Source organism: Gadus chalcogrammus, chromosome 15 (genome assembly GCF_026213295.1).
Source record: "Gadus chalcogrammus isolate NIFS_2021 chromosome 15, NIFS_Gcha_1.0, whole genome shotgun sequence".
NCBI classification, from domain to species: Eukaryota; Metazoa; Chordata; class Actinopteri; order Gadiformes; family Gadidae; genus Gadus; species Gadus chalcogrammus.
Genome location: NC_079426.1, coordinates 18,322,592 through 18,349,356, shown reverse-complemented (window position 1 = coordinate 18,349,356; position 26,765 = coordinate 18,322,592). Strand labels below are relative to the sequence as shown.

The 26,765-nt window shown below is 46.1% G+C and overlaps 1 protein-coding gene across 2 annotated transcripts; it reads left to right on the top strand.

Annotated features, from left to right (window-relative positions):
- Positions 1 to 123: 123 nt before the first annotated feature.
- On the top strand, positions 124 to 26,217 carry wapla (WAPL cohesin release factor a). 2 transcript variants are annotated; one of them, XM_056609028.1, is made up of 20 exons: positions 124 to 454; positions 1,289 to 1,687; positions 2,325 to 3,039; positions 3,301 to 3,623; positions 4,302 to 4,432; positions 5,006 to 5,098; positions 6,424 to 6,585; positions 7,720 to 7,856; positions 9,049 to 9,160; positions 10,010 to 10,267; positions 10,789 to 10,900; positions 11,428 to 11,525; positions 11,752 to 11,828; positions 12,404 to 12,576; positions 13,768 to 13,883; positions 16,154 to 16,522; positions 17,420 to 17,633; positions 19,018 to 19,106; positions 20,362 to 20,457; positions 21,700 to 26,217. In XM_056609028.1, the coding sequence occupies exons 2-20, from the start codon at positions 1,315 to 1,317 to the stop codon at positions 21,763 to 21,765; spliced, it is 3,714 nt and encodes a 1,237-aa protein (XP_056465003.1). In that variant the 5' UTR covers positions 124 to 454; positions 1,289 to 1,314; the 3' UTR covers positions 21,766 to 26,217. The 2 variants fall into 2 exon arrangements, with proteins under 2 accessions (XP_056465003.1, XP_056465004.1); XM_056609029.1 differs by having other exon boundaries at positions 125 to 454; positions 3,316 to 3,623.
- Positions 26,218 to 26,765: the final 548 nt, after the last annotated feature.

Genomic DNA, 26,765 nt, shown 5'->3' with positions numbered 1-26,765 from the left:
AGTCATGTCTTGTCATACACTGCCCCCTATCGTCTTTTTGCTTTCAAAATGTACCCAATGGCAGTCAAGCTTACTGACGCAAGCAACGAAATCTCCTGCACGACGAAACCTCCTCGTCGCTGATTGGTCGTTTCCTGAGTGCGTGACGCTACGCTTCGAACCAAACTTCACTATCTTGGCATTGATGGAAGAGGGAGGGGAAATTTAATGGCCGTCAATACCACTTAAAAATACAAAAAGTCGGGATAATCTCGAGTATTCACATTGTTTGGCTCACCAATAACGTCCACCGTTCCTAACCACGGTTGAGAGGACATGCACGGACGTGGAGCGGGCTTGTGGTCTAGTTTGATAGGGCAGTGAACGGACTTTAGCCGTCTGGTTAGTCGGACTGGGGATAAGGCCTAGCCGGCTGGATGCTAAAAAACAACTAGTCCATCACAGGAGTACAGTGGTGAGTGTGGTTTCTGTTTTGTCCCCTTCGGAAATATTTCTAACACCAACTAGGGATCGGAGTTGTTCTTGTGTTCCTGCTTGTTTCGACATCCCCACGGACAGTGTAAACAGGAGAGTGGTGTTAGCTTAGCCACCGTGTTGGGGCTAACTTTACTGTAACTTGGAAACATGACTCGACCCCCAAGCCGGAGTTAACGTGCGGCTAACCATATGTTATGGTGTCCGACCTAACCTGTGCCGTTAACTCTTTCTTGCCTTGGCTGTGGATCCATGTATTGTTGTACTGGAGTAGCTGCGTCGCGTAAGCCTCCATATAGTAAGGTAGTGCTGTTAGCAGCGACGTTTTGGTGAAATCCATGAGGATCACTGCTTACCCATAAGCTAATGTGAATGTTAGAAGATGCATGGGATCGGAGTCGGACATAATCTGATAGATTCCTACTTTAAAATTATATCAAATCAAATGATAAATGTCGATGTGACTCATTTCCTTTGCAGTGGTTAACGTATAGTCGTGTGAACAAACATATTTTGTATAGTTGTTGTGATCAACATCGTTTCAATGTGGCAATCATTCATCCCTAATGTGTCGTAGAGCTCACTATTATTAATGATGTACTTGGCCTCTCATTTTTTAAATGCAGTAGATCAACCCCTATTTCCATCAAATATGTTATCACTCTGGTGACGGTTATAACGTGTAGTTTAAAATTTGTTAAAAGCCAGTTGTCACAATGTTTCCTAGAATGACTGTACAATTGTAGAGGAAGGTCACTGAATCAATTGGTCAAATTTCTGTATGAAATTGAAACTGTTCCTCCTCTTTCCACAGAGAATATGTAACATAGAGAAAGCAACATGACATCACGATTTGGTAAAACATACAACCGTAAGGGGGGTGAAGCCAACTCTAAATTTGAAGAGGTCTTCTCTAATAAAAAACCCACTCTTACCACTAAATGGGGGGAGACAACTTACAAGGCACAATTGGGGACAAAGAGGTCATCTTTAAAGTCTGATGTTGCTGAGCTCCCCAAGCGGCCCAGGCTTGAGGTCGACAGCGACAATGATGAAGACCCCTTTGGATTTGACAGCGATGATGAGTCAAAGACTGTCACCTCTCAGACAGCTACACAGTCTAAATCAGAGGATGGACATGCAACATCAAAACCTCCATCTGGTCAGGCGACTGGCACAAAGGCTGCTGTGGCCTCCTCTGTCACTTCTGCTGGTAAGTCTTACTGACGAATAGGTAGCATTGTTGTCAACCAATCAGGTTCATGAATGACTGGCTGACCTTCTCGACCCGTTGAGTCTCTTCCTCGATCTTCACCAGTGTCTCTTGCCTCTTGGTGATGTCGCGGCTTAGCTCCTCCGACTCAAGTGTTGCATTCTGCAGCTTGTTCTGTACGTATGTTCACATAGGTAGCAACGTGTGTCAATGGTTAATGGCTAGCCCTGCAGCCTGACAACAGGAAGTTCCCGAGTTCGAGGTCACCATCAAGCCTTTCTGGGTGGAGATGTTAATGTCCTCAATCATTCAACATATTTATTCAATGTATTTGCTACATTTTTGTAGTAATTCTTATCAACATCATAGTTTGAAATGGTAGGTACGGTTATTGCATTTCCATCCAAGTATTATGAATGCAAAAGCAATTATGCATGTTTAGATGAATGGAATGGTGGTGAGGAGACTTAAACAGAACAATTACATGCTTAATGTTAGTGCATGTTAGTGAAATGTATTAAAATGTGAGGGGGAGATTTGCACATTGCAATCAAACTGATCTATAGGTCTATGTTTGGATTTGGTTCTTTTTTTAACAAAGCATGTCTTGATTGTGTGTTCATTTCCCAATCAACAGCCAAGCAGACTTCTGAAGAGAAATTGGTGAAAAACAGCCAGTCGTCTTGGACCAGAACCACAGCATCCAATAGCATCCAGAAGCCTGCAGCCGCATCCTCCTCGTTAACGTCGAGAGACCGCAATCCAACAGGGACCTCCTCACTAAGCATGGATGCCACTCTGTGCAGCAAAGGCTCTTCTCAAATGCTACCTGGAGGAAGCCGGAACTCCCAGTTCACCTCCAACTCGTCTTTCAAGGATGGGATGTCCTCAGAAGGCATGAGTCAGGAAGAGAGGGCGCTGGCCTCGGAGCCTCCAGCAGAGCCCGTGGAAAACGTTGAGCCGTCGCCGTTCACCCTCAGGACGGCAAACTCTAGGAAGTACCAGCGGCCTGGTCGAGACTCTGCCTCCTCAGATAGTGCAGACGTCGGCGTGGCCCCTGAAACCCCCTGCGCCGATGCCAAGCCCAACACCACAGTGGGCACCGGTGTCGCTAAAACTGCCGCCAATGCTAACACCGCGGCCGCTAAGGCGCCGGCGGCCGGCCGAGGTAGAGGCCGGGTAAGGGACTACACGGTGCTGCACCCTTCCTGTCTGTCGGTGTGCAACGTCACTATCCAGGACACCATTGAGCGCAGCATAGACGAGCTGGTGGCCCCGGTGGCACCCGCCGACCTGGGAGAGGCGGGCCTGATGAAGAAGAAGTCTGACGTTCAGCTAGTGAAGAACACCAGGTAGGACGATGTAGGTGGTGTCTAGTTGGGTCGAACCGGATGCCGCTTTATTTCTTCAGGTTGATATTGTGTCAATTTTATTTGGTTCTTTTCATTTTCCAACTTAGGGCAAGGATTTTATACACTCAAACTCAATTAGTACCACCATTTGTACTTGCAAACTTTGAACTTTGCATCGCAATAGTCTATAATAAGGATTTTGCTTAATCTCTGCGACTTTATAGTCACTTTCTGTCACTATTTTATTGCAATGATGCTTAGATTTGTGTGCCCCAGGTTCCGACCTGTCAAGACGAAGAAGGACACCAAGCTGGAGTTCTTCGGCTTCGAGGACAAGGAGGACCACGGCGGCTCGGAGGGCTCGGAGGGGGGCGTGTCCGGCGGCAGCAGCAGCTACAAGATCAAGTACTTTGGCTTCGACGAACTCAGCGAGAGCGACAGCGACGAGGAGGGCTCCCAGGTCAAGGAGAGGAAGAAAGCCAAGAAGGCTGCTGCGGCGGCGGCGGCGCTGGCTGCCCTTAGCGTCAGCGTGGACAGCCCCCACACCAGCGACTCTCAGGACAGCCAGACCAGCAGCAACACAGGTACGGCCGGTGGGTATGGGGTGGTGCTCCAGGCTGGAAAACTATTACGATTAAAGTGGCCATTATTGTGTTCTTCCTCGTTAACACTTTCCCAATCAAATATTCCCATTGGAGTTCTGCTAACTTTCAAATAACTTAACTTCGTTTGGGCGATTCATAAACTTAAATGATACGTCGTTGCATGTTTCTTATGGGAAAACTTTCCTTGCACAATAGCAGGAAATAATCTTGAGGGGCACCCAGAAGAGGATATTGCTGTATTGGAGATCAATGGCCAGAATTAAAGCAGTGTTTACCTTTTTAAATAGGCTAAATGTATGTCAATTGATGAATTTTTTTCCATTGGTTCCCTTTGGCTTGGCAAAAAAGCATTATGTCCATTCATAACATGTCTAATTTTGTGTTCAAAATATAATTTTATAGTCAACAAAAATCTTAACGCTCTGTGATCATTTTTTATTATTATTATTATTATTATTATTATTATTATTATTATTATTATTATTATTATTATTATTATTATTATTATGTTTTATCAAGCCGTTGTTTGGTATTGCACCAATGTCAATATTTGCACAATATTTGTCTTCTTGCGCTTGAGTCAACTGTTTGAACTTCGGCTGACAAACCTTTCATAGCGACCAGAGGCTCATTCCCACCAATTGCATTTCCTAACAGATGGTCTTGACTTCACGGAGGACTCCATCCCCGCAGCCCCTGACGGAGCGAAGGTGCGCTCAGGGAAGCCGGGTGACAAGTCAAAGGAGCTCACCACTGGGTTCAAGAAGATCTTCAGTGGCCCAAAGAAGGTGGGGCCTCTAGTGGATGTTTTGGTTTGAGTGTGTGTTCTCCATACAAAAAACATTCTGTAGTTGCAAAGTGTTGAGCCATGAAGTGGTAATCTTTACTTATTATTTCATTGCAATGCTTTCACAGATTTGCACACCTCTGCCCTATCTGTTCGTGGGACACTGATGACACTGCTTTTAGCTGTGGAGTTGTTTTTTTAACAATTGCTGATGGTCGTTTACCAGTAGTTTTTTCCGATGCTGGGTCATTTGACACAGTTGCAGACATTGACTCTAGGTCGTATAAGTTAGCGTTTCTTTCTCGGGCAATGTAATTGAATTAAAGTCTCTGGAAAAATCTGTAAGTCTGTTTTAGCTCTTGCCTCTGTCTCTAATATGTATGCAGCCTATCTGCATAGTGCTGTTCCCAAGGCAAGAGTGAGAGCTATTTGCTTTACTCATTTATTGATCCATAATCCACTTGTTCCGTCTGTTATTCATTTCAATCTGTGGATCGGCCTCCACGTATTCTGTTCTTGCTTGGCCTGATTGAAAGGACTGTTTTAATATGCATATGAATGCTTGTCTTCCCAGTCTCCTGCTAAAGCCTCTTACAACGCGCGCCACTGGAACCAGCCCGAGCCCGAGGAGATTCCTCCACCACTGGCCCGCGCGCACACCGCTCCCGTAAGAACGCTCTCCCTGGCTAACAGAACCACCTCATCTTTTAGTAGATGCTGCCCCGTAAAAGTTTGGCCGAGTGTTTATCCTGTTGTCCGGTTTTTGGAACCCCAAGGCTGGGAGAAACCCCCGGGACAGCATGCCTTTACGATATGATCTACCCTGGAAGGTTCCCGTCCATTCTATGGAGTAACTCCTTGCGCTCTTGCGTGGATAACACGTTTCGGTGTGGCCAGCCCTCCTGTCAAAACAGGCTCAACAGGGGAAACAGATCTTTACTCAGATTATCATTCCCGCCTGATCGAATCATACATTTTATTTCATTTGTGTATCTTTTAGGGATGCGGTTTATTGGTTTATCGCCATTGGCAAATACAATTCATAATAAGACGTTCACTGATGGCGGAGACGTAACTAAATACATTTTCAACCGTTTATCTTCGTTCAAACCATTTAACAAATCTACACACTTGTATCTTCAAGAATATCTAAACGGAATTTCGATATCATAAAAACTTTCTTCAGAATCACAGTTTTAGTTTCATACCGGCTTCGTTTTCAGTTGGTCTCAATGATTTACGTTGACGCTGGAGCGTGAGGACGTTCAGCAGTGTTGCCAAATTGGGCCATTTTTACCGCCAGATTGGGCTAATTTTGGAAAACGTTCAGGTAGTGTTGCCAGATTGGGCTCTTTTTTCCACTCTATTGGGCTACTTTTAATCGCGCACCGGCTCGCTATTCTCTTAAACACACACACACACACACACACACACACACACACACACACACACACACACACACACACACACACACACACACACACACACACACACCACACACACACACACACACACACACACACACACACACACACACACACACACACACACACACACACACACACACACACACACACACACACACACACACACACAGCCCCCCCAGCAGTGCAGGGCAATACATTTGACCTTTCAGATTCTTCAGTTCAATTCATTTTACATTTAGCAATGCTTTGCGTCTCCATTTAGACTTTTGAACTTTTGTTCAAATCCCTTCACTTGATTTAAGCTATTTAACGGTTCTTTATGTCTTAATCTATGTGGCCTTATTAAAAAATATTTTCAACCTCACTTTTCACTTCAGCACTCACCGCATTTTCTGCAGGAAATGCTTTTTCTAGTTTATTTTATGATTTATCCGTTTTCACGGCACGAATTGTGGAATAAATAGCAACAAAACGGAGTAAAAAATATATATATCATTGTTAGCGTAATTATCTGTATGGGCCCTAGCAATTCACTAACAATTTGGCCTCTGTTTCGCTCACTCAGCCCACCTTGTCGAGCGGCAGCAAGGAGGGCACCGCCCACAAAGATGACGGGCTGTTCAAGGCCCCCCCGCCGCCGCCCAAGGTGATCAAGTCAGAGACCCTCCCCACCAGGCTCCACCAGGACATCGTGACCGCGCTCAAATGCAGGAAGGAGCACAAGGAGGTGAGCGAGGGACCCGATGGCGTGCTCCCTGTTTGCAGATGAAATGTTCTGTCAATAGATTAGTATTTACTGAGCAACGCTGCTCTGGGTCGGAGTTCAACCAAGTGTAGTGTCGTGGAGTCCAGCCAACAGCAATCCAAATCTGCGGGGGGGGGAGTTGGTAGTTGGACCAGCAGTCCTAAACGGCAAAAGGGGTTTATTTGAAGCAATGCCTTGGTTATCGTCCTCTATTCAGATTACAAGCATCAACTGCATAGTGTCATCCCTCTGCACCTCTCCTCTGTGACACTGTGACATATTGGCAGCCGTGCTTCACCCAAGTAGGGCGCTACACACTGATGGTCAAATCCCTACACATACACTCATACATACACCTCCACATACACTCACTAGGCAAAGCGCTTTGATACCACGAAAGCACTATATAAATGCAATTCATTATTATTAATTTCTTTGACTTGTCACTTTTCTCACCAAACCAGTATCAAACTCAAAATACTTATATTTTTATATCTCTATATAGGTGTTTTATAGATCTGCTGGCTCTTATTTGCTCTTGGTATGAGTCGAACATTAGTGATTTATTGGCTTCCCGGCAGATGGGCATCTTGGCATAAAATCAATTAATCAGCCAGCCACAGATGTGCTCAGGTGATCCATACTGCTGTTCCTATAAATCTCTGTAGCCAAAAGGATCCCATCTCTTCCCTCCTGCTGAGTGCAGACTGACAAAGCACCCCCTCCCCCCATGTGTGTTATCTTTGAATAGAGCTCACACTGCTAATGGAAGCACTAGTATATGGATGCTAGGCCCCGTCCACACGAAGCCGATTTTTTTGGTGAAACCGCAGTCTTGTGCGTTTGTTGTTGTTGAATGTTTGTATACAACGCGCAGGCTGTATGCGCGCAGGCTGCATGCGCTTCACTTTTTCTGTGGAGAACCAGCGCCTTAAATATATACTCCGTCTTTACGGAGATATTCCTGAACCGCATAAAACGAAACCGGATAGTTTTTGCCCGTTTCGGCTCCATTTGGACGGGGCCTAAAGCTCCTCTAATAAGGGTGTGTCTACAAAAACACAATGCACACAAACACACAGCAGTACGTTTTAACCGTGCTCTGTCCCTTCACAGCTGTACACCGTGGTGCAGCACGTGAAGCACTTCAACGACGTGGTGGAGTTTGGAGAGAACCAGGAATTCACAGACGACTTTGAGTACCTGGAGACGGGGTTGAAGAGCAGCCAGCCGCTCAACACCCGATGCCTTAGGTGAGGAGACGGCGACCCTAGCCGTGTGTTTTGTTTGTGACAGGAGGGCCGAGGGAAGGGGCGGTGGTCCTTTGTGCCGGCCCTGTACACTCGATAGCCGCACTTCATTTTGATTGTTGTTCTCCTGCTCGGGAAGCTGTTGTTCCTACAGTGGCCCCCGTGCCTTTTGTCCTTACTTAGTTGGGCTCGAATGTGCCTATCTGATGAGGCAGACTCTGTTTATGGTATAATTTTTTTCCACCCTGAGCGCACAGGAGCCTCCTGAGTCGGCAGTGCAGTGCCTGTACCGTGGGGTCTGGTTCTTTGTATTGCATATAATGGAGTCTTGGAAGTTGTTTTTATAAGAGGGGGGAAAAGAAGCAGGGAATGGGGCATTAAACGTTGAATCAGAAAAAACGTCATGCCTCTAAACCTCAGGAGAACACGATGCGTGTTCCTCAGGACTTTAAACGGCGATTGATGACTACCAGACGCCACGCTCTCCATGTTTTGTTGCAGCTCCGATGTATTGCTTCACACTTGGTTCCTTTAACGGTTTGGGGAACTACGGGCAGAGCACGCAACATGTCTCACATCGGTCCCGGATGATAAATCAGTCTGCCTTTTTAAATGCTTTTTACAACTTAATCTAAGTTAATAAATACTAAATTAACCGTTGGAACCAGTGATGAATGATAAAAAGGACGCTTCAAATCCCTCCCTGCCCCCAGCTCCCATTCCGCCGTGTATGACCATTTATTTCTCAGATTAATGAGTTATGCGTATCTCTTCCACGTTATGTGTCCTTGAATGAGTGTTAATTGTATTGGTTTTTGATAAACGATGGAAGGCCCTACAAAGAGTACAGTCTCACCGGTTTCAGTGAGGTGTGACCACACTCTAATGACCTCAAATGTTCCCATTGTATTTCCACCGGATTGGATACTCCTGCAAAAAGGGGAAACAGTATCCCGCTAAAGTGTTATTGAGTGTTATGATGCGCCAGAGTTCACATAGTGTTATTTTCAGAACTGTACAGGTTCTAAAATAGTGGATTCTTGAGTGGCGATGAACCGTATAAGGGGCAGATGGTTCGCTTTCAAGTGTATATATATTTTTTTTTGTTATTTCCCCTTCCTTGCCTCTCCCAATATCCATCTCACCTCCACCTCACCTGTCTTTCTTTCTCCCTCCCTCTCCCGCCGGTCTCCAGTATAATCAGCCTAGCCACGCGCTGTGCACTGCCCGGTTTCAGGATGCATTTGCGGGCCAGAGGAAAAGTGGCGCACGTTTTCAAGATGATCAGCGACGCACCACAGCATCCGGTCAGTGGAACTCTTAATTCTTACTTTTCCCCGTCTGTCTGATTGACAAGTGGCTCAACCAAAATAGCATTTTGATCATTTGTTAATACTTCGATTTTAATTTTGTAATTTTTGTCGATGGCCTTGAGCTTTTATCAAATGACTTGCGGTCTTCTCAAAGGGACATGATCTGTTTGTGTAAGTTTTGATCAGGTCACAACCAACTTCCAATAGTATGCCAATCCTCATTACCTTTTAAAGGGTGGCAATTTGCATAAGGTAGTACCATCGGTGACCTTATGCGTTTCCCATGGTCCTTCAGGCATAATTAAAATATATTTATTCCAAATCAATACCCAATTAGAGGTTTGCAAGCACACCTATCATCAAAACACATTTAAATTCAAAAAACTATTTGGCTTGCCATTCCAGTGGCAAGCTTTCATTTTAGTTTTATTCTGTTTAATGGAAGTTCTGACCTGGTCTGGGAGTGAAGCCCTGACCCAGTAGCCTGGCTATTGCCAGACCAAGCTCAATCGTAGATTGCACGTTGGACAGGGCAAGCTGCTGTCATTTTCTTCAGCACAAGAGGCGTGATCAATGGGCCTAGTTCAAATGACTCTGTCCGCAATTTGCTGCTTGCCGTTGTTTCCCTGTCGTCATTGTGTGGGAGAAAGGGGGAAAAGCCAGCTTGGTGATTGGCTCGCACAGAAACGTATCGGAAGCAGAAAGAAATGTATTGCTCTTCTCCAGACCCTCCTGCAGGGCGAACTCAAATCGCCGGCAGAATGGGCTACCCAGTCTACTGACCCCTGTGTAGTTGCAAGCATCCCATATTGAAAAAAAACGCTATGTCCCATATGGTCCCAGAACCTTGCTCTGTGCACCGCGGCCCTGATGTACATCCTGAGCCGCGACCGGCTGAACATGGACCTGGACCGGGCCTGCCTGGAGCTGATGATCAAGCTGCTGGAGATGGACCAGCTGATCCCCCTCCAGCCGGCCCCCCAGGACCCCCAGGACCAGCCGGACCAGCTCAGCCCCAAGGAGGTGGCCAAGGTCAAGGAGAAGATCCGCAAGCTCTGCGAGACGGTGCACAACAAACACCTGGACTTGGAGAACATCACGGTGAGCCGCGCCCACAGCACGCCGTGCGAGGTTCGCTTTGTATTTGTAGTGCAGCCCCAAATAGATGTAATCATGTAGTTTTAATGGACCACAGCACAACGAGCATGAATGTACATGGCCTTTTCTTTTCTTTGTATAAGAAAGATTGGAAGACATTATCTTGTGCTGGTTCCGTGTGCTTTGGGCTGTACAATGATTCTCCACGCCTCGCGTTTGGATTGTTATGGATTGGTCGGCTAGTGCTTGAGGTGGATTCTGCAGTCATTAGAGCAGCATCGATGCAGGGTGGGGAATTGGTTCAATATCAGGGTATTTGTACGTACAAGTATCCCCGGTAAAGAGGGGATGCCAGATTTGTGGAATGCTGATGCTGTATGGAACCTAAGAGGGTTCTCGTCATTGTTGCATTATGCTTTATATCAAGGCAGTGGAAAAGGGCTGGTGGGCCGAGTGATACAACACTGCTGGTACTGACCCTGTCCGTCTGTCCGTCTGTCCGTCTGTCTGCGTGTCTGTACCAGACGGGCCACCTGGCAATGGAGACTCTTCTCTCTCTGACCTCCAAGCGGGCCGGGGATTGGTTCAAGGAAGAGCTGCGTCTCCTCGGGGGTCTGGACCACATCGTGGACAAAGGTGTGTGTGTGTGTGTGTGTGTGTGTGGGGAAGGGTGTGGGGTTGGGTGGGTTGGGGCTACAATGATTTATGATAAGTCAATTTATCAAATACAATTTTGCTAATGTATTAATGACTGAAGTGAATAATCGATTACGTTTATTCACTTCGCTACTTAATGTTATTTAAATATTTGGATCATTATTAAAGGAATAGTTTTGTTTTTCTTAACTTCTTGTAATAAAAAGGTAGCACACTTAGGACATCATTTATGATTCTGGAAACTTGTGATGACCTTTGCTGTTATTTATGGTATTTTATAGACCAAGTCATTAATCGAAAAGATGGCGTTAGATTAATCGCCTATTACAATAATCGTTAGTAGCAGGCCGTGTGTGTGTGTGTGTGTGTTAGTGTCTGGGTATCTTGAAGATGCCGATGATTCATTTTGTTCCTTTCAAATGTTAGTGAAAAATGTCGCAGAGCTTTCTGACCCCTCTCTGAAACTGTGAAATTGCATATAAATTGTTTGTGTTGTTTCCCCACAGTGAAAGAGTGTGTGGAGAACTTGAGCGAGGAGGACGACAAGGAGAACCTGGTGGCCTCCTTGTGGGGAGCGGAGCGGTGTCTGAGAGTGCTGGAGAGCGTAAGTACCACTCGTCCGGCCCGAGCCCCGCGCCCGCCGCCCCGCTCAAGGGCGGCTGTAATTGAACGCAGTGGCGGCCGAAAGAGAACATCAGATTCAACCTTTAAAAAATATATCTAACATTTACAAATACAGCGTCCGACTGAGAGTGCCATTAATCAAGTGTCTCGCTCTTCTGATCACCGTCTTCCATCTTCTCTCTGATGGACGCGTGGAACCGTTACAGGTGACGGTGCAGAACCCCGAGAACCAAGGCTACCTGATCGCCTACAAGGACTCCCAGCTCATTGTGTCGGCCGCCCGGTGAGAAACACAGACGAAGAAAATTCTCGTACTATTTTCCAAGATTCTTCCCTATTTATTTGCGAAGGACCGAATGATTCTGTTGGAAATGATCTGCCCTCCCGTGCCTCGCTCTCTCTCGTGTCTCCCTCTCCACCCCCCTCATAGCTGCTTTGCTCGCCGCACTGCGCTGAGTTCACTGCTCATTTGCAGAGCTTGATTAGCCGCCAGCTATTGGCAGGCATGTTCCCCAAGTATGGAGACGGATGGAGGAATGTGGCGTCGTGCGGCCTGCAAACCTTATCTGATTTAGCATATTAATTAAGGCGCAGCCAATTGATCAGCCAGGCAGCCAGCCGAAAGGGCAGATAGTTATACAAATGTGATCCACAGTGCCTATCTCTAGCTCGTTAATTTCGGTGAACTGACCTGCCTTGATCGCCTTCCAATGTTTTTGAAAGTTTGAAATAGTGTTAAAAGTAACCACGGTTGTGCTTCAGCCAGTTCGGTCACAGCCAAGTGCTCTTTGTCCTAACAGTGTCTGTCTGTCTTTCTCTTTCTCTTTCTTTCTTCCCCCCCCCCCCCCCCCCCTCCAGAGGCTTGCGCTGCTGCGAGGACATGATCCAGCGCTACAGCCGAGCTCTGAACAACAGTTCCCTGTGCCCCGGCTCGGAGCTGCCCCACTGTAGCTTCAGCAACGTGGGCAAGGCCGTGGAGGACTGCATGCGGGCCGTCATCGGCGTGCTGCTTAATCTCACCCACGACAACGGTAAGTCCTCCACCACGCCATCCGTTTCATAGACCGGGTAAGTGAGGTAATCCCCGCCAGTGCTGCCAAAGTGAAAGTCACAGTGGGAAAAGGCCCCAGCGATTAACACATTTTTGCTCTCCAAGGCTTGAGCATGTGCGACACAAATCCATGTGCCATTTGAAATCAGTTGTTGTTGGCTGGTCTTCAACCCTAGCTGGACGTTGCCAGATCAATTTGTTGATGCGTATTACCCTGAAACCTCTGTTCGTTTTATATTTCAAAGGGTTGTTATCGACGAGCGCAGACCAAAATGCCCCATGTCGCAATTCGGTAGACCTATTGCCAATCGGAGCAACAAAACGTGTGACACATCAGTGGCAACCATCTTGGATGTCTATCAAAATGCCTCAACGGTGCCCCTATTGGGCGTTCCTCTGTACTGCCATCGTGTTAGACCTGCCCCATTCTAGATATACGGTTGTGATTGTCCCGGCCCCGGCCGTACTGCTGGAAATCTGTCCGATTGGCGTGAGGCCAGATACGTTTGCCAGAGCAATATATCCTGAGCTGGCAGATTTGGCTTCTGGATAAATTTCATAATGCTACTAGATAGTTCAAAAATATACTATGAACCACAATGGCTCTATAACAGTAATATGGTCACCACTTCCCCTCAAACAGCCAATATAGTATGCACAAATTATTATTTCTTTAAATTCTAGGAATGCATTTTTCAATTTGAGGGTTCAATTCATTTTTTTTCTATATGTTTATTGTTGAATCAATATATCATTTCTATCATTAGCATACAGCAGTCTAACTTTAAAGTGGTATGGCTCCCCTAACCTTTGAGTCGGACTACTTGAGTTATGAAGGGTGCTTTTATGGGCTGTTTGTTTGTACGTCACAACAATAGATGTCAACGATGGGCCAAATCTATATGGGACCACGTGAGCAAAGCCAGGGCCACTGCCTATGCTGGTGCGTGCCTGGCAGAATTAATCTCAGAGAATAATATAAGGCCCACTTCAAATGGCTGCTGCCGTCTGAGGTTTGATAATGAGGGTTCATGAGCTGCCAGGCTTTCAATTTAGCAGGTAATCCAGATGGAGTTGTGGGTATGAATATTAACATGTCTGTTCCGTAGCGTCTCCCCATGTTATACATCACTGTGGCCCAACGTAACAAGTGTTCTGTGTTTGTGTGCAGAGTGGGGGAGCACCAAGACGGGGGAGCAGGACGAGCTGATCGTGACGGCCCTCAACTGCGTGCTACGGGCCCCCCGCTACATCCCCCAGGAGCAGCGCTTTGACATCCGCGTCTTGGTGAGACCGCCCGGACACACGGAGTGCCTCTGCGTCAGGCGGAGGTCTGCGTCAGGCGGAGGTCTGCGTCAGGCGGAGGTCTGCGTCAGGCGGAGGGCTGCGTCAGGCGGAGGGCTGCGTCAGGCGGAGGGCTGCGTCAGGCGCAGGGCTGCGTCAGGCGCAGGGCTGCGTCAGGCGCAGGGCTGCGTCAGGCGGAGGGCTGCGTCAGGCGGAGGGCTGCGTCAGGCGGAGGGCTGCGGTGTAATGTGAAGTACTATTGTGTTAGAGGGGTCATTATTAGGGGTGCAACGGAGCACAAAACTCACGGTTCGGATAGTGTCACGGTTTTTGAGTCACGGGTCGGATCATTTTCGGATCAGCAACAAAAAAGATAACAAGACAAATGTGACTTTAAATAAAATCTTCAAATGTGTAAAAACCAAATAAAGTGAAAAATTAGGTAATAATCCTGCTTCCTTTAAGCATAGTAAATATTTAAAAAAATTGCTTCTGTCCCCATAAAATAAAAACCCTAGCCGGACGTTGTCAGATCAATTCGTACATGCGTATTACCCTGAAACCTCTGTTACGTTTTATATTTCGAAGGGTTGTTATCGACGAGCGCAGACCAAAATGCCTCATGACTCAATTCGGTAGACCTATTGCCAATCGGAGCAACCAAACGTGTGATACATCAGTGGTCCGTTTTCCATTTCAATGGGATTTACAAAATGCCAAATAAAAACCAACAGAAACTGTATTTCGCTACGATACTTGATTAGGAACATCAACGAACACCACTGACCATTCGGTGAGTTGCACATTTCTGAAAACAAACGTTAAGGTTTGTTTTAAGGACAGGTTTGTGAAAGCCCAAAGCCAGCCATTCTGAAGCAGGCAGGGGTGATTCGAAATGAGCCAAATACCCGAGACAGGACCAATAGTCAACATTTCGGTGGGTCGACCACTATATTTCATCCTAGATAAACCAGAAAGGGGGCTCAATGTGCTAAATACCGGAATTGTCCTTTAAACATGCACCGATCACGCATTGATCCGCATCACTAGTCATTATGGATGCTTGCATAACTTCCCTGTGTCGTCCAGGCAGCAGATTTCCATTGCATAAGGGCAGGCAGTATGTTGACTAGACTCCTGTATGCACGGCTTGGCGATACGGACCAAAAATATCACCATCGTTATTTTTTTTTATTGATAATTATCACTGTATATAATTTATATTAATATTAATAAATTTAAGATAAGATATTCCTCCTTAGGACAGAACACCCAAACCAGGAGGTTAATTATGGTTTAGAATATACAATTCATGTGATTCCTATTACATCAAATGCCTTGTTTCAACTAACTTTAAATATTGATGCAATAAATTAAAACAAAATGTAAACAACTGCTGGGATTCCCCTCTCATCCAATGCCTGGTTTCAAACACCTCTCAAAAGGACATTGATTCAATACAATAATAAATATTTAAACGACGGCTGGAGACCGAGCAGAGCTGAGTACACCATGTTTGGGAAACATATTTTCGCCCTTGAAGCTCATACTTATTATCCATGAATCTCTGCTGATAGTGGGGCAGGTTATTTGTTTGTATCTGTTCGATTTATTTTCGTACAGGGTTATGGCCCGAAAAAGCAGACGCGTGATGAATGTCAAACTTCAAAAGTTGAACGAGGAGGAGGGCTGGGGGGGAGGAGGAGGGTGAAGCTAACAAACTCATGCTTTGGTAGGGCTCTGTTGGGTGCTGCCTGCTGAGGACTAGTGGCAGACTTATTTTGCGCCTAATGCTACGTCTGTATTTGGTCAGACTTCAGGTAGCCGAAACCATTGCCAAGTAACCGAAGTGCAATCACCTTCTTGGGTATAATATCTTTGTCTTTGGCCTCATTTTAGTTGTAGTATTTGAGTATTAGTACCCTACTCGATACAAAAGGTCATCGTGAACTGTTGTGCCTGGGAGGGGCACGCATTTAGCCGACAGAGTGGTCTGCAGTGGGAGCTGCGCAGTCAGTGATTGATGCCGTTAAATGTATATCGAAAATGTATTATAAAATAAATCACTGTTATCACGGCAGATTTTACCGCGATAGATTTTAATATTGATTTATCGTCCAGCCCTCCTTGCGCCCTTTTTCTTTTTCTTTTTCTACTTTGTTTCTTCTTTAGTCTTTTTGGGCCTTTCTGTATGCGTGGGGTTCGTTTAATTCCCTTTTTCCCTTGTTTGTTTTTATCGCCTCACCTTAACAAACCCTTCTCTTGATCACCAGGGTCTGGGCCTGCTGATTAACCTGGTTGAGTACAGCTCCAGGAACCGCCACAGTCTGGTGGAGATGGATTACGCTCTGTCAGAGGGCTGCCTGGACGACAGCAGCCTGGGGCCGCCCGCTGAGCCAGCACCAACCGGCCAGGGGGAGGAGCCTGCAGTGCCATGCCAGGGGGAGGAGCCTGCAGTGCCATGCCAGGGGGAGGAGCCTGCATTGCTAGGGCAGGCGGAGGAGCCTGCAGCACCAGTGCAAGGGCAGGGGGAGGAGCCTGTAGGGAAGGGGGAGGAGCCTGCTGCCCCCGTACAAGGCGAACCTTCGGCCGACGATGAGGACAAACCCCCGGCCACTGGGGCTCTGGCTGCCCTGGTGAAGGTAGGCATCCCGCCAGGACCTACACCCCTTTCAAAGACTCTCTTAATGACCAGTGAATGATGAGTAACTTTTGTGATACCCTGAATACGCTTGTGCAAACACATTTTGCTTGTCCTCCATTTTGTATATAAAATGTTACGCTTCAGCTGTTGAAAATATTGGAGCTTTTTAAGTGTGGTGCTCAAGATGCAGCAGAACCCTCCATATTGATCAAGGATAAGCCCCTTGATTCATGTATTGACCTTTGAGTAGTATGGTTTCTGCCTATATTTGCTGTGGCCCCGGGCTGCTAAGAAATTCCATCAGTGCTCAGGGCAACAATGTCAAATGAACGTTGGAATATATCTAGAAACTTAGCCTCTTATAGATCCAGTTATTATTTTTTTAACATCCTCCGGCTTTATCGCTATGCGCTCTTTGGACGTTTTGACTGAGATTGAGTGCACACAAATAACTTGAGCTGACCTCCTGACTTGACTCCAAGTCTTCGTTTACACCAACTTGTTTGTTTTTGCTCCCTCATTTTGCTCCCCTTTTGAATTATTAAAAAGTCCTGGGCCCCATCGGAGCAACAAATACATCTCCTTAACGAGTCGTGAAATCTGTCTCTCTCCTCTTCACCATCTCTCCCCTCTACCCCCTTTTGTATCCTCTTCGCACTCTCTCATCTTCCCCCTCTGTCTCATCTTCCCCCTCTTGTCTCCTCTTCTCCCTCTGTCTCCTCTTCTTCCTCTGTCTCCTCTTCTCACTCTGTCTCCTCTTTTCACTCTGTCTCCTCTTCTCACTCTGTCTCCTCTTCTCACTCTGTCTCTTCTTATCCCTCTCTCTCCTTGCTCTCTCCTCCTCCTTCTCTTCCCCTCATCCTCCCTCTCATCTCCTTCTCTCTCTTGCCCCCAGCTCTTCCTGGAGCGCGAGCGGGCTGCCATCCTGGCCGAGGCCAAGACCGATGACCTCATCAGCGAGGCGCCCAAGCCGGCGCTGGACCAGAGCGGGGAGTGGAAGGAGACGTCCGGGGAGATCCAGTGGGTGGCGGCCGAGACCAAGGAGGGGGCGGAGCCGCAGGAGCCTGAGAAGAAGGAGGAGGAAGAGGAGGAGCTGGACCTGAACAAAGGTACTCCCGGGCCTCTGAGGCAGCGAGGCTCATGGCAGGAGCAGAGACTCCACATTAGTTATTCATCGGATCAGTTCGATAATGAATGGCTGTTTAATGGAGGGGTATTTTATATCGGCGCTTAAAGTCGTGCACCATATGTGGACCTCTGAACCGGCACTATACCATTTTGTGACTGCGGCCATTACATTAAGTGCAAACACATTTGTAACTTTGGCAGCGTCCGTTTTATTCACAATTATTTTACTTGACGAGATTCTCTCGTGTCCACGGCCCTAACAACTAAGGAGACTTTAAATCCATTTTGATCTGGGAGAAACGGGCAAAAAAACCTCCTAAAGCGAAAAATGGATCTTGTGATTTGGTGTTGCCTCGCTGCTCTTAAACTCATCCTTTTTTTTTATATATCAATATGATCTTAATTTTAATACTTTTTCGAATTTTCAATCATGTGTTGCAAATGGAGCTGTCGCGTAGAGATCAGCACACGCCAGGCTAGCGTGGTTGACACCTGTGAGGGATTAGCATCTTTGCTGCCAGGGCGCTGTTGTAACCAGGCTTTGTGCAGGGTTGGTGGAAGAATCAATAAACGTCAGATATTAACATCGAACCAACCCGGAATCACACATGCATTAATATGCATGAGCATGTTCCTCATTTACCCATAATAGACATAACGGCATACCATTTGAAAAGTAATGAATTTTGAGTAGATATTCATGGTCTGACGTGAAGCGATCTAAAGTGGGACGAACACCCACATTCAGCTGTCACAGTCCGGGCGGTTCTTATGCTGTGGTCTCAGCAGCTCATCGGCCTACACTGCTGCTCCCACCCAGACTCAGACCACAGATTTACCCATTCCTACGCCAGTCAACACTGCTTCATTCCGGAGCAAGAATATCCAATTACTATCTTACCTGCACAAAGCCTAAACTCAAGACTGATGCATGGCTGGTTAAGAACTTGTGACTTATTATTGAGCTAGTTGACTTCCTGGTGTGCAACGTACAAACAATTGCACACAAAGAACGTGAGTCAGCATTTTCATCCCAGCTCAGCTACTTCTATAAAGAGATCCCCATTGGGCCAGCTTAGTCCATTGAGGTTTGAAATGTTATGTTTTGATCAAACCTCGCCAAAACACGTTACGCAACTCATCGCAAATAAAGACCCGGTTCTGGTATGCAAACCTTGTCAGAAGAGAAGGTCCCCTCTGAATTTGAAAGGGGTGTGCGATGCTTTTATTCGGGCCGCAAGGGTCACAGCCCTGCTCTTCTGGGCTTTGCTCATTCGTAGGTGGTTGGTGTCATGACAGTAATCCTGTGCTGTAATGGTGGTCACAGTCTTTGCGTTGTGCATGTGTGTCCCCGTCACTGTGCAGCTCTGCAGCACGCTGGCAAGCACATGGAGGACAGCATCGCAGCCTCCTACACCGCCCTGCTGTTGGGGTGCCTTTGCCAGGGGAGCCAGGTACACACGCATACACACTGCCCCACACAAACAAAGACACAGACCCGTGCCAACACACACACACGCACACGCACGCACGCGCGCGCAATTTTCCCTACTTACCAATAACCGGTATTGTAAACAGTGTTTACTGATGGAAAAAGTTAGCGTTGTTCCGATATGCACGCACACTAACTAACTGAAAGTGTCAGGGGGCTTTACAGAAGAGCACTTTTTTTGCTCAGACAGAGCATTAGAATGTGGTAGAAATAGAGGTTTATCTTTTGGATAGCGTGATCGTTTCCTTAAATGTTCATTATGCAAAGCCACTTGCAATTTGCTATTTATGAAAGGCTTGACTTATCTGTAGGTCAACCTCGGCAGCAGTGGGTTAGTTCATAATATTGGGTGTTTCGGAAATGTCCTTTAGAATCAAATCCCTTGTTATTTCTCTAAGAGTTATTTCTCTTGGAGGATAAGGACTGGTGTAATTCAATTTCCCCTATTGCCTTCCATCTTCAAACAAAATAACCAATATGTGCTGGTATCATCCATCTGTGGTTCTGTCCGGAGCCCACAATCAGAACTGTTGCTGTGGTCAGCAGCAGCCACTTATACGAAGGATTCAGGCATCATCTCTCATTCTTAAACCTCTTTGTTCAAAGGAAGCCAGGGGGTATTGGTGGAAAAAGAACATTTTGATAGTTTGGTTACTCTCTTTGTCCAGCTGTCACATAACACGGTTGTTTTGAGGATTTTATAAATAACAGAATATGACACATAATGAATCATTGACTTGTATTATTGTGCGGACCACAGCAGACCTCTCTGTGAATCGGGATGAGGTGTACCCTGATCTGCATTAGCAGTTATCTGGCGTCATGATAAACATAGAATTGTCTGTATGAGAGCATTTGTCGCAGGATATTCCTACTTTCCAGGATAAAGGGCCCGTAAGGGATTAATGACGCTTTCATTCTGGAATTGTATTAATTCTTTTACGATATGTTTGTATTTGTGCTCAATCGACTTTGATGTATTTTCCAGCGGGTGCTCAGACAGGTTGAAGCTTTTTGACACGTGTTGGCATCTGCGCTCTTAATTTACCGCTACATTCCGTGTGTGTGTGTGTGTGTGTGTGTGTGTGTGTGTGTGTGTGTGTGTGTGTGTGTGTGTGTGTGTGTGTGTGTGTGTGTGTGTGTGTGTGTGTGTGTGTGTGTGTGTGTGTGTGTGTGTGTGTGTGTGTGTGGGTACTGACTCGTATCTCCTCGTGCAGACGAATGCAACTACTGTGAGGGAACATCTACCCAAAGGCGACTTTTCCATCATGACGGAAATGCTGAAGAAGTTCTTGAACTTCATGAACCTCACTGTGAGTATACGCTGTCCTCTGCAAGCTATGTTGTTAACGGGCTGCAACCTTCTCATTAGCGCTGATTACGAGGGCGCTTTGTGTTGCGAGTGCGAGGGGTTGGTGAGTGTAAACAGAATTAGGGACATCAGAACAAATGTTCATGTTGTGGCTACAATTCTAAGAGTGGGTTGACTGCTAATTGGGCTTCACAGCAGTGATGGATAATTGGATGGTTTGCCGTAAAACGTGGAACTCTGCGAGCCGGGGATGATGTAAGGGCATCAGCCCACCTTATTTTTGTAGGGCCCTGAAATCCTTTCTGTTTTAAAACTGGCGGTATTTCACAGCAGTGTCCATGCATTTGCACAGAGTTTGTAATGGACTCCACTAGTGCAGTTCCCAATGAAAACATGTCGGTTGAAGACATGTCGGTTCACAGGGCCAACCGCTTGGCCCCTGGTACTGCTGCTGGACGCTTTTTAGTGAGCTGCTCGCTGAAATTCCCCGGGCCCTCAGCAGTACAGCTGGCCAGGGTGAAGTCGATCGGATCAATTGTTGACAGACATGCGCACATGTACTCCTCTTATTCTAGTTAAATGGGATTTTAAAGCCTGCACATGGTCCACTCTTGTGCCAAGGACAATATTAAAACAGATTCCCATCCCCTGAAACGCGCTCGTACTGTATGGGTGTATCATTCATATAATCTGAATTTGACAAACGAACCGAACGATATTTATGAAAATATAAGCAGGTTGTGTCTTGTATTTATTAGGACGTATAACAACCCTAAGGAAATTGTTTTTAAACACTGTTCACAGCCACCTCAAAGTGCAAATGTCAGGCACCTCATTTAAATATTAATTTGAACATCAACACACCGGTACCTTTTTAGCGATCCACAAACATACTTTCTCTGGGCCCCTTGTGTAATTTTTGCATTGCCAGCGCATAATCCTGAGTATACCGGCAGCGTTGTAACTATGTAATTCCAGTAAGCTGGGAACACTCCGCAGTCAAGACTTTGCATGAATTAACGATTCGATTGAATTGACAATTATTCAGAGTTGCACGCTCGCCCGAAGCCGTTTCATGTGAAGGAAGCCCTTTCTTGTGAAATCAGTAGTTACCTGTTCTCCAATATTGACCTGTTTTCTTCTTCTCTCCCACTCCTCCCCCCTCTCTCTGGTTCTCCCACGCTGCCACTGGCCCGCTCTCATCTCTCTCTCTCTGTCTGCGGATCACTCGGCCCGCCATCAGTGCTCCGTGGGTACCACAGGACAGAAGTCCATCACGCGGGTTATCGAGTACCTCGAGCGATGTTAACACACCTCGCTGTCTCTCTCTCGCTCTCGCTCTCTCTCTCTGGCGCTCTCTCTCTGGCGCTCTCTCTCGCTCTCTCTCTCTCTCTCTCTGGCTATCTCTCTCTCTGGCTCTCTCTCTCTCTGGCTCTCTCACTCTCTCTGCCTCGCTCTCCTTCTCTGCCTCTCTGGGCCCACACACACACACACACACTCTGCACCTACACACCCCAACTGCACAGCGAGGCGGGGGAGAAGGGTGGCGGCGAAATATCCGCCGTGAATGGAGCGACAGGGCGTGTCGTCTGGACCCTGTCCCAAAATGCCCCTCTAACTGCAGATCACGGCCAATTGTGATCGGCACCCCGGTAGCATGGTGAGGGAAGAGCCTTGCACCAAAGCCATGGGGTCCCAGCGACGGCGCGGCCAAACCCATCCAGCCCTCTTGACTTGCTCTGCGTACCGTTACATCTAGGTTGGCCGAAGTGCGACGCCTGGTCTAGCCAGATCTAGGAGTCTGGACCGGTCCCGCTCGCCCGCCCGGTAGGATTGCATCCCTTTAACGAGGAACAGTACTCCAGCCGACGGTGGAGTTAATGGCTGGGGCGGGCGGGGGCGTGTGTGGTCGCTGGGGCAGGGTCGGTGCTTAACATTGTGCGGTCACAGAGTGTTTGTTCTCAACAGGAATGCTTGGCCCAAGTGGGAACTTAAGATTTCATATTTCATAGATCATTGCATTTGAATATGGTCCCCCAGCCGCGAGCGAGGATGGGAACCGGCGACTGGAAAGCACGGCTTGCGTTCATGGATTTTTAGAGTGTTCCATACGTGTCCATGATACCTTATTTTTATGTTTTTCGGACACGATCAGTTTTAAAGTGAGACTCACTGTGTTTAGGATAAGTTCATGCCTTTATCAACGTGCATGTTTTATTACTAGCTTGAAGGGGGATAAAAAAACGATAAGATAAGCTTTTATGATTTTCTTCTGATTGTTGCCATTTGTTTTTTTTTACTATACAGATGCAAAACAAACTGAGATTTTGTTTTCTGATAACGGCATGGATCTTCTTTTGATTTTATTTAAACATTTTCACAAGTTAGTTTTGATAAAATTAGTCTTAGGGTTGGGCTTCTAACGTTTGTGTCCTTGGCTGAGCGTGGCACCAAAATCAAATATTACGAATATTGAATGTCATACTACTACTTTGCCAGTATCAGTCAGAGTTTTCTACATATTTAATTTGGAATCCATTAGGTATCGTATAATTAGGGATTTAAACTTGTTTGTCTTAGAATACTCAGTATTGAGCCTTGTTTTAAAATGTGTGTTTTTGAGTTTGAAGGGGTCCATTTTACCATGTTTTTATTTCCTCTCTGTTGGAGTGCCCTTGGACATGCCACATATACCACATATGCTACAGCTCCATTGATGGACATAGGTTTTGAACTGCTGTGTGTAGGACTCAAGCGAAAACTACTGTCAACTAATTTTAGCAGGATAATGTTTTATGTTCATTTCTTGTTCACTTGTGTTGTGGATTGCATCTCATAGTCTAGGGATGTCCTTTATACCATTCACTGACGGGTTCGACCCGTGGAGGATGAAGAGGCACGATCCACCCATAATGCATTGGGTTCATTGAAAACACGTCAATTGGTTTAAAGCACCAAACTCAAGTACTCTTGGTAAACCAATAACTGAACAAAGGACAGCCATAACTTTTAATAAGTAGATTACCTACGTTGTATCTGTTTTTTAATTCAATGAATATAATTGCGGTTTAATGTAAATGAGTTACTTGGCTAAATTTGGTCTGAAATGGGATAATGGAATGTAAATAGTCCTGTACATAGTGGTAAGCAGATGTTTAAAATGCTTGGACTACTTTTTTTCTTGAAGCTAATATTTTTATTTTATACAATATTTCCCAGTTCATGATTTGACGAAAACAAAAGTTTTTCAGAACTGCAGGAGGAAACCAGTTTGTACCTCTTTCAGTGGCGTTGTCTTTGGTTACGTTGTAAATAGCTGTTTAAAGAATTGCTACTTTTAAATACACTCCCCATGTGTCCCTGTTTCTTCCTTGTTCATGCCGGAATGCTATTGGTCTTCAGGGTTCCCTGCTTGTAGGCTTAAATTCTCTGATTTGTAACACTGGTTCAAACTACTTTTCCAAATGATGATGATGTTTTTATTTTTTTGTCTTACTAGTGGGTTTGTGGGACTATTGAAATATTGAGCTTTTGCCTCACTGCACACACAAGGTGGCTCAGCATGTGGGGGAGCAGTTCTGTAGAGTAGGTAAATGCAGTCTCTTTATTATGTGCGTCATTGTCCCAGACAGACATGACCACGGGGTGGAGAGGCGGACCTCCTCGGGTCTGCTTTGATTGACGGCTGCGTAATGAAAACAAAAGGTTCAGTGCAGATCACCGCATTCCTCAAAACCAATCAAGTGGTTGTGTGGACTGGGGGTGATGAGTTGGGGACACTTCGCGGACTAGTGTTTGGTCTCAGCTGAGATTGAATAAGCGCAAGGTCAAATATACCAAAAAACAGGCACGCCGCACTTAAAAATAAATAAATAAAATAATCAACCTTAAAGCTTGCTACTCGTGTAAACAGGATAGCTGTCAAGTGTGTTTATTCCCTCGGCCAATGTGGTGACAAAAGATAAGGCGGGAGAATCAAAGGGGAGAATATTGCCACGTGTAGCCTACTTGTTGGTTGGGAATTCGCAGCTTTCATCTCTTCCAATGTATTAATCGCACCCAAAGCTCTTGAGCTAATTTGCTTCAAAATAAATTAAATATCCCTGCATCATGAGTTCTGATGGCGCTGAGCATCAGGGGATTTCTCTGATCCATCCCGGAGTGGGGGAGGGCTTCCCATTGGCTAAGGATTGAATGGTTAGGCAAGGAAGGAGGGGGTGGTCGTTTGTTCCATCCCCCATTTGTCAGGCCATAAAAAAATTCTTGTCTAGTTGAAACCCCAGCGGGAAGAGACAAGATACCTTGTCTTTTGGTGATGTTGCTATGGCCAAATCCTCACTTTCGTTCCCGACTTTGTAATTCGTTTCTTTCCAGACGTTGCACCACGCCTCCACTAGGTGGCGTAAGCACGCAGGCCCAGTTCAGCTGGCGTGATCGGAAAGGGTCGACCCGACCGCTAGTTAGGCCTGCGTGCTGCGGTAGCTTTGCAGACAGACATCCCTGTTTATAAAATTGGCATGCACTTTTATCTAAAGCTCATTTTAAAAGTATGTTTGAACCATCAAATGATATGATAAATAGTTGATCTCCAAAATCACATGGGACGAGTGTAGGCTAGTATAGTTGTGGGGATGAAGAATAATTGAAGTGCTTTTTTATTCAAGGCACGCCACTGATAAAATGGAAGAATAACTGCCCTTTATTTTTTTGGAATTCAAAATAAGGTTATTACACATTGGCCAAGCCATAAACTAGCTACGCCATTCATAAACTGGACTGCTCAGTTCCAAAGGCCCTTGAATGTTTTCCCTCATCCAAGATGCCCTCAAGGATGCCCTAGATGACAGTGTTACGGGTAATGTTATGGCGGCCAAAAAACCGGCCCCCAATGTTTACAATGCCAGGTCAAATATTTAATTAAGCCCCATCATCCATAACTGATCATGAATTGAACCCATTTCCTCCTTGCCAATACCCTCGTACTAGATACTGGTCTATGCAGAGAGACGATCTGGTATGTTTAACTCTCTGGACTTCATAGACCAAGAACTTTGGGTTCATTGTGATTGATATTTGATTCAACTTTTCCTCATTGGGCACATGAGTCCTTGATCCAACATCATCAGTCATTGATGCTTATTTTATCCATAGGGGAAGTGTATGTGTGTAAGCATTCTATATCACAGCCACATGGAGTACAAGGTCCACGGCTACAGATGTCCAGTCTCCCTGCTTTCTCAATTGGCCTCGATTAGAAGTAGCACATTAATGCCGGGGGGGTGGAAATATCTGCCATTTTCAGGGATCTGTTTGTGCCAATGCGTTGAGTTAGGGGTTAAACAGGGAAGTGACCTCCAGCCTGTCGCTGGCACATGTTCAGAGAGATGCAGATCAATGCGGCCTATGGGAATATGTTCCTCACAGACACTGCTGGGATCCTTTGGCCCGCTATCGATTTGTGAATGCCCGGGTTGTTTTTCTTTATTTTTCATTGACACAAATTATTTATCTGAACTCTGTTGGCCTTTTGAGGAAATATAAAATCTAAAACAGCCAAGACGGTGTAGAAAACGAACGTCGTTTTATTCACGCACGCACACACATACACACAGTAACCGCATGAGCAGATGCAGCTGCCCAACACAAAACACACACAGAAAAATCTGTACATGCTCAACAATTGTTTTGGCAACATCCACATACAACCCCCTGTGAACACACACATACACAAGCAGACACACACACACACACACACACACACACACACACAGTCTTCCTACAGACCAATATGCCGGTATCTTGCGACTGTTGTTTAATATTGGTTCTTAAATCACTCAGTTGCAGCAGGCTAGAGAGACAGCGAGAGAGAGAGATTCTGGTGTGTTTGTGCGCGTGCACGTGTGTGATCTGCAGCCCTCACAGCCGGGCCGCGGTGTGTCCATGGGCTATGCAGACGAGCACCGAAGGGGGGTTTGGCATGTGGTATCTCCCCTGCTTTCACTCTCCTCTCCTCTCCCCTCCAGTGAGCACAGTGTACACCGCCTCAGCTATAGGAGTCTGTGTGTGTGTGTTTGACAGTGTACGGAGGTCGAGACGAGAAGTGAATCTGAGTAGATCGCATCGGCTAAAATGATAAATAGAATATCTGTATAAATATCTGTTTGAGTGTGGGGTGTTTACCCCGCTTTGGTTTCTGTGTGTTTTTATTGCGCATTGTTCTGGGATGCAGCACAACCTTGCATACTCCTTACAGCAATTTTATACAAGGCTGGACCACTGTTCCATATTGTTAGACGTACGTAACGGGAA

Excerpts from the sequence above, each read along its gene's own strand:
- wapla (XM_056609028.1), top strand. The coding sequence starts at position 1,315 with ATGACATCACGATTTGGTAAAACATACAACCGTAAGGGGGGTGAAGCC. Across the intron at positions 1,688-2,324 it reads CTCCTCTGTCACTTCTGCTG|CCAAGCAGACTTCTGAAGAG; the intron begins GTAAGTCTTACT and ends CCCAATCAACAG. Across the intron at positions 4,433-5,005 it reads TCTTCAGTGGCCCAAAGAAG|TCTCCTGCTAAAGCCTCTTA; the intron begins GTGGGGCCTCTA and ends TTGTCTTCCCAG.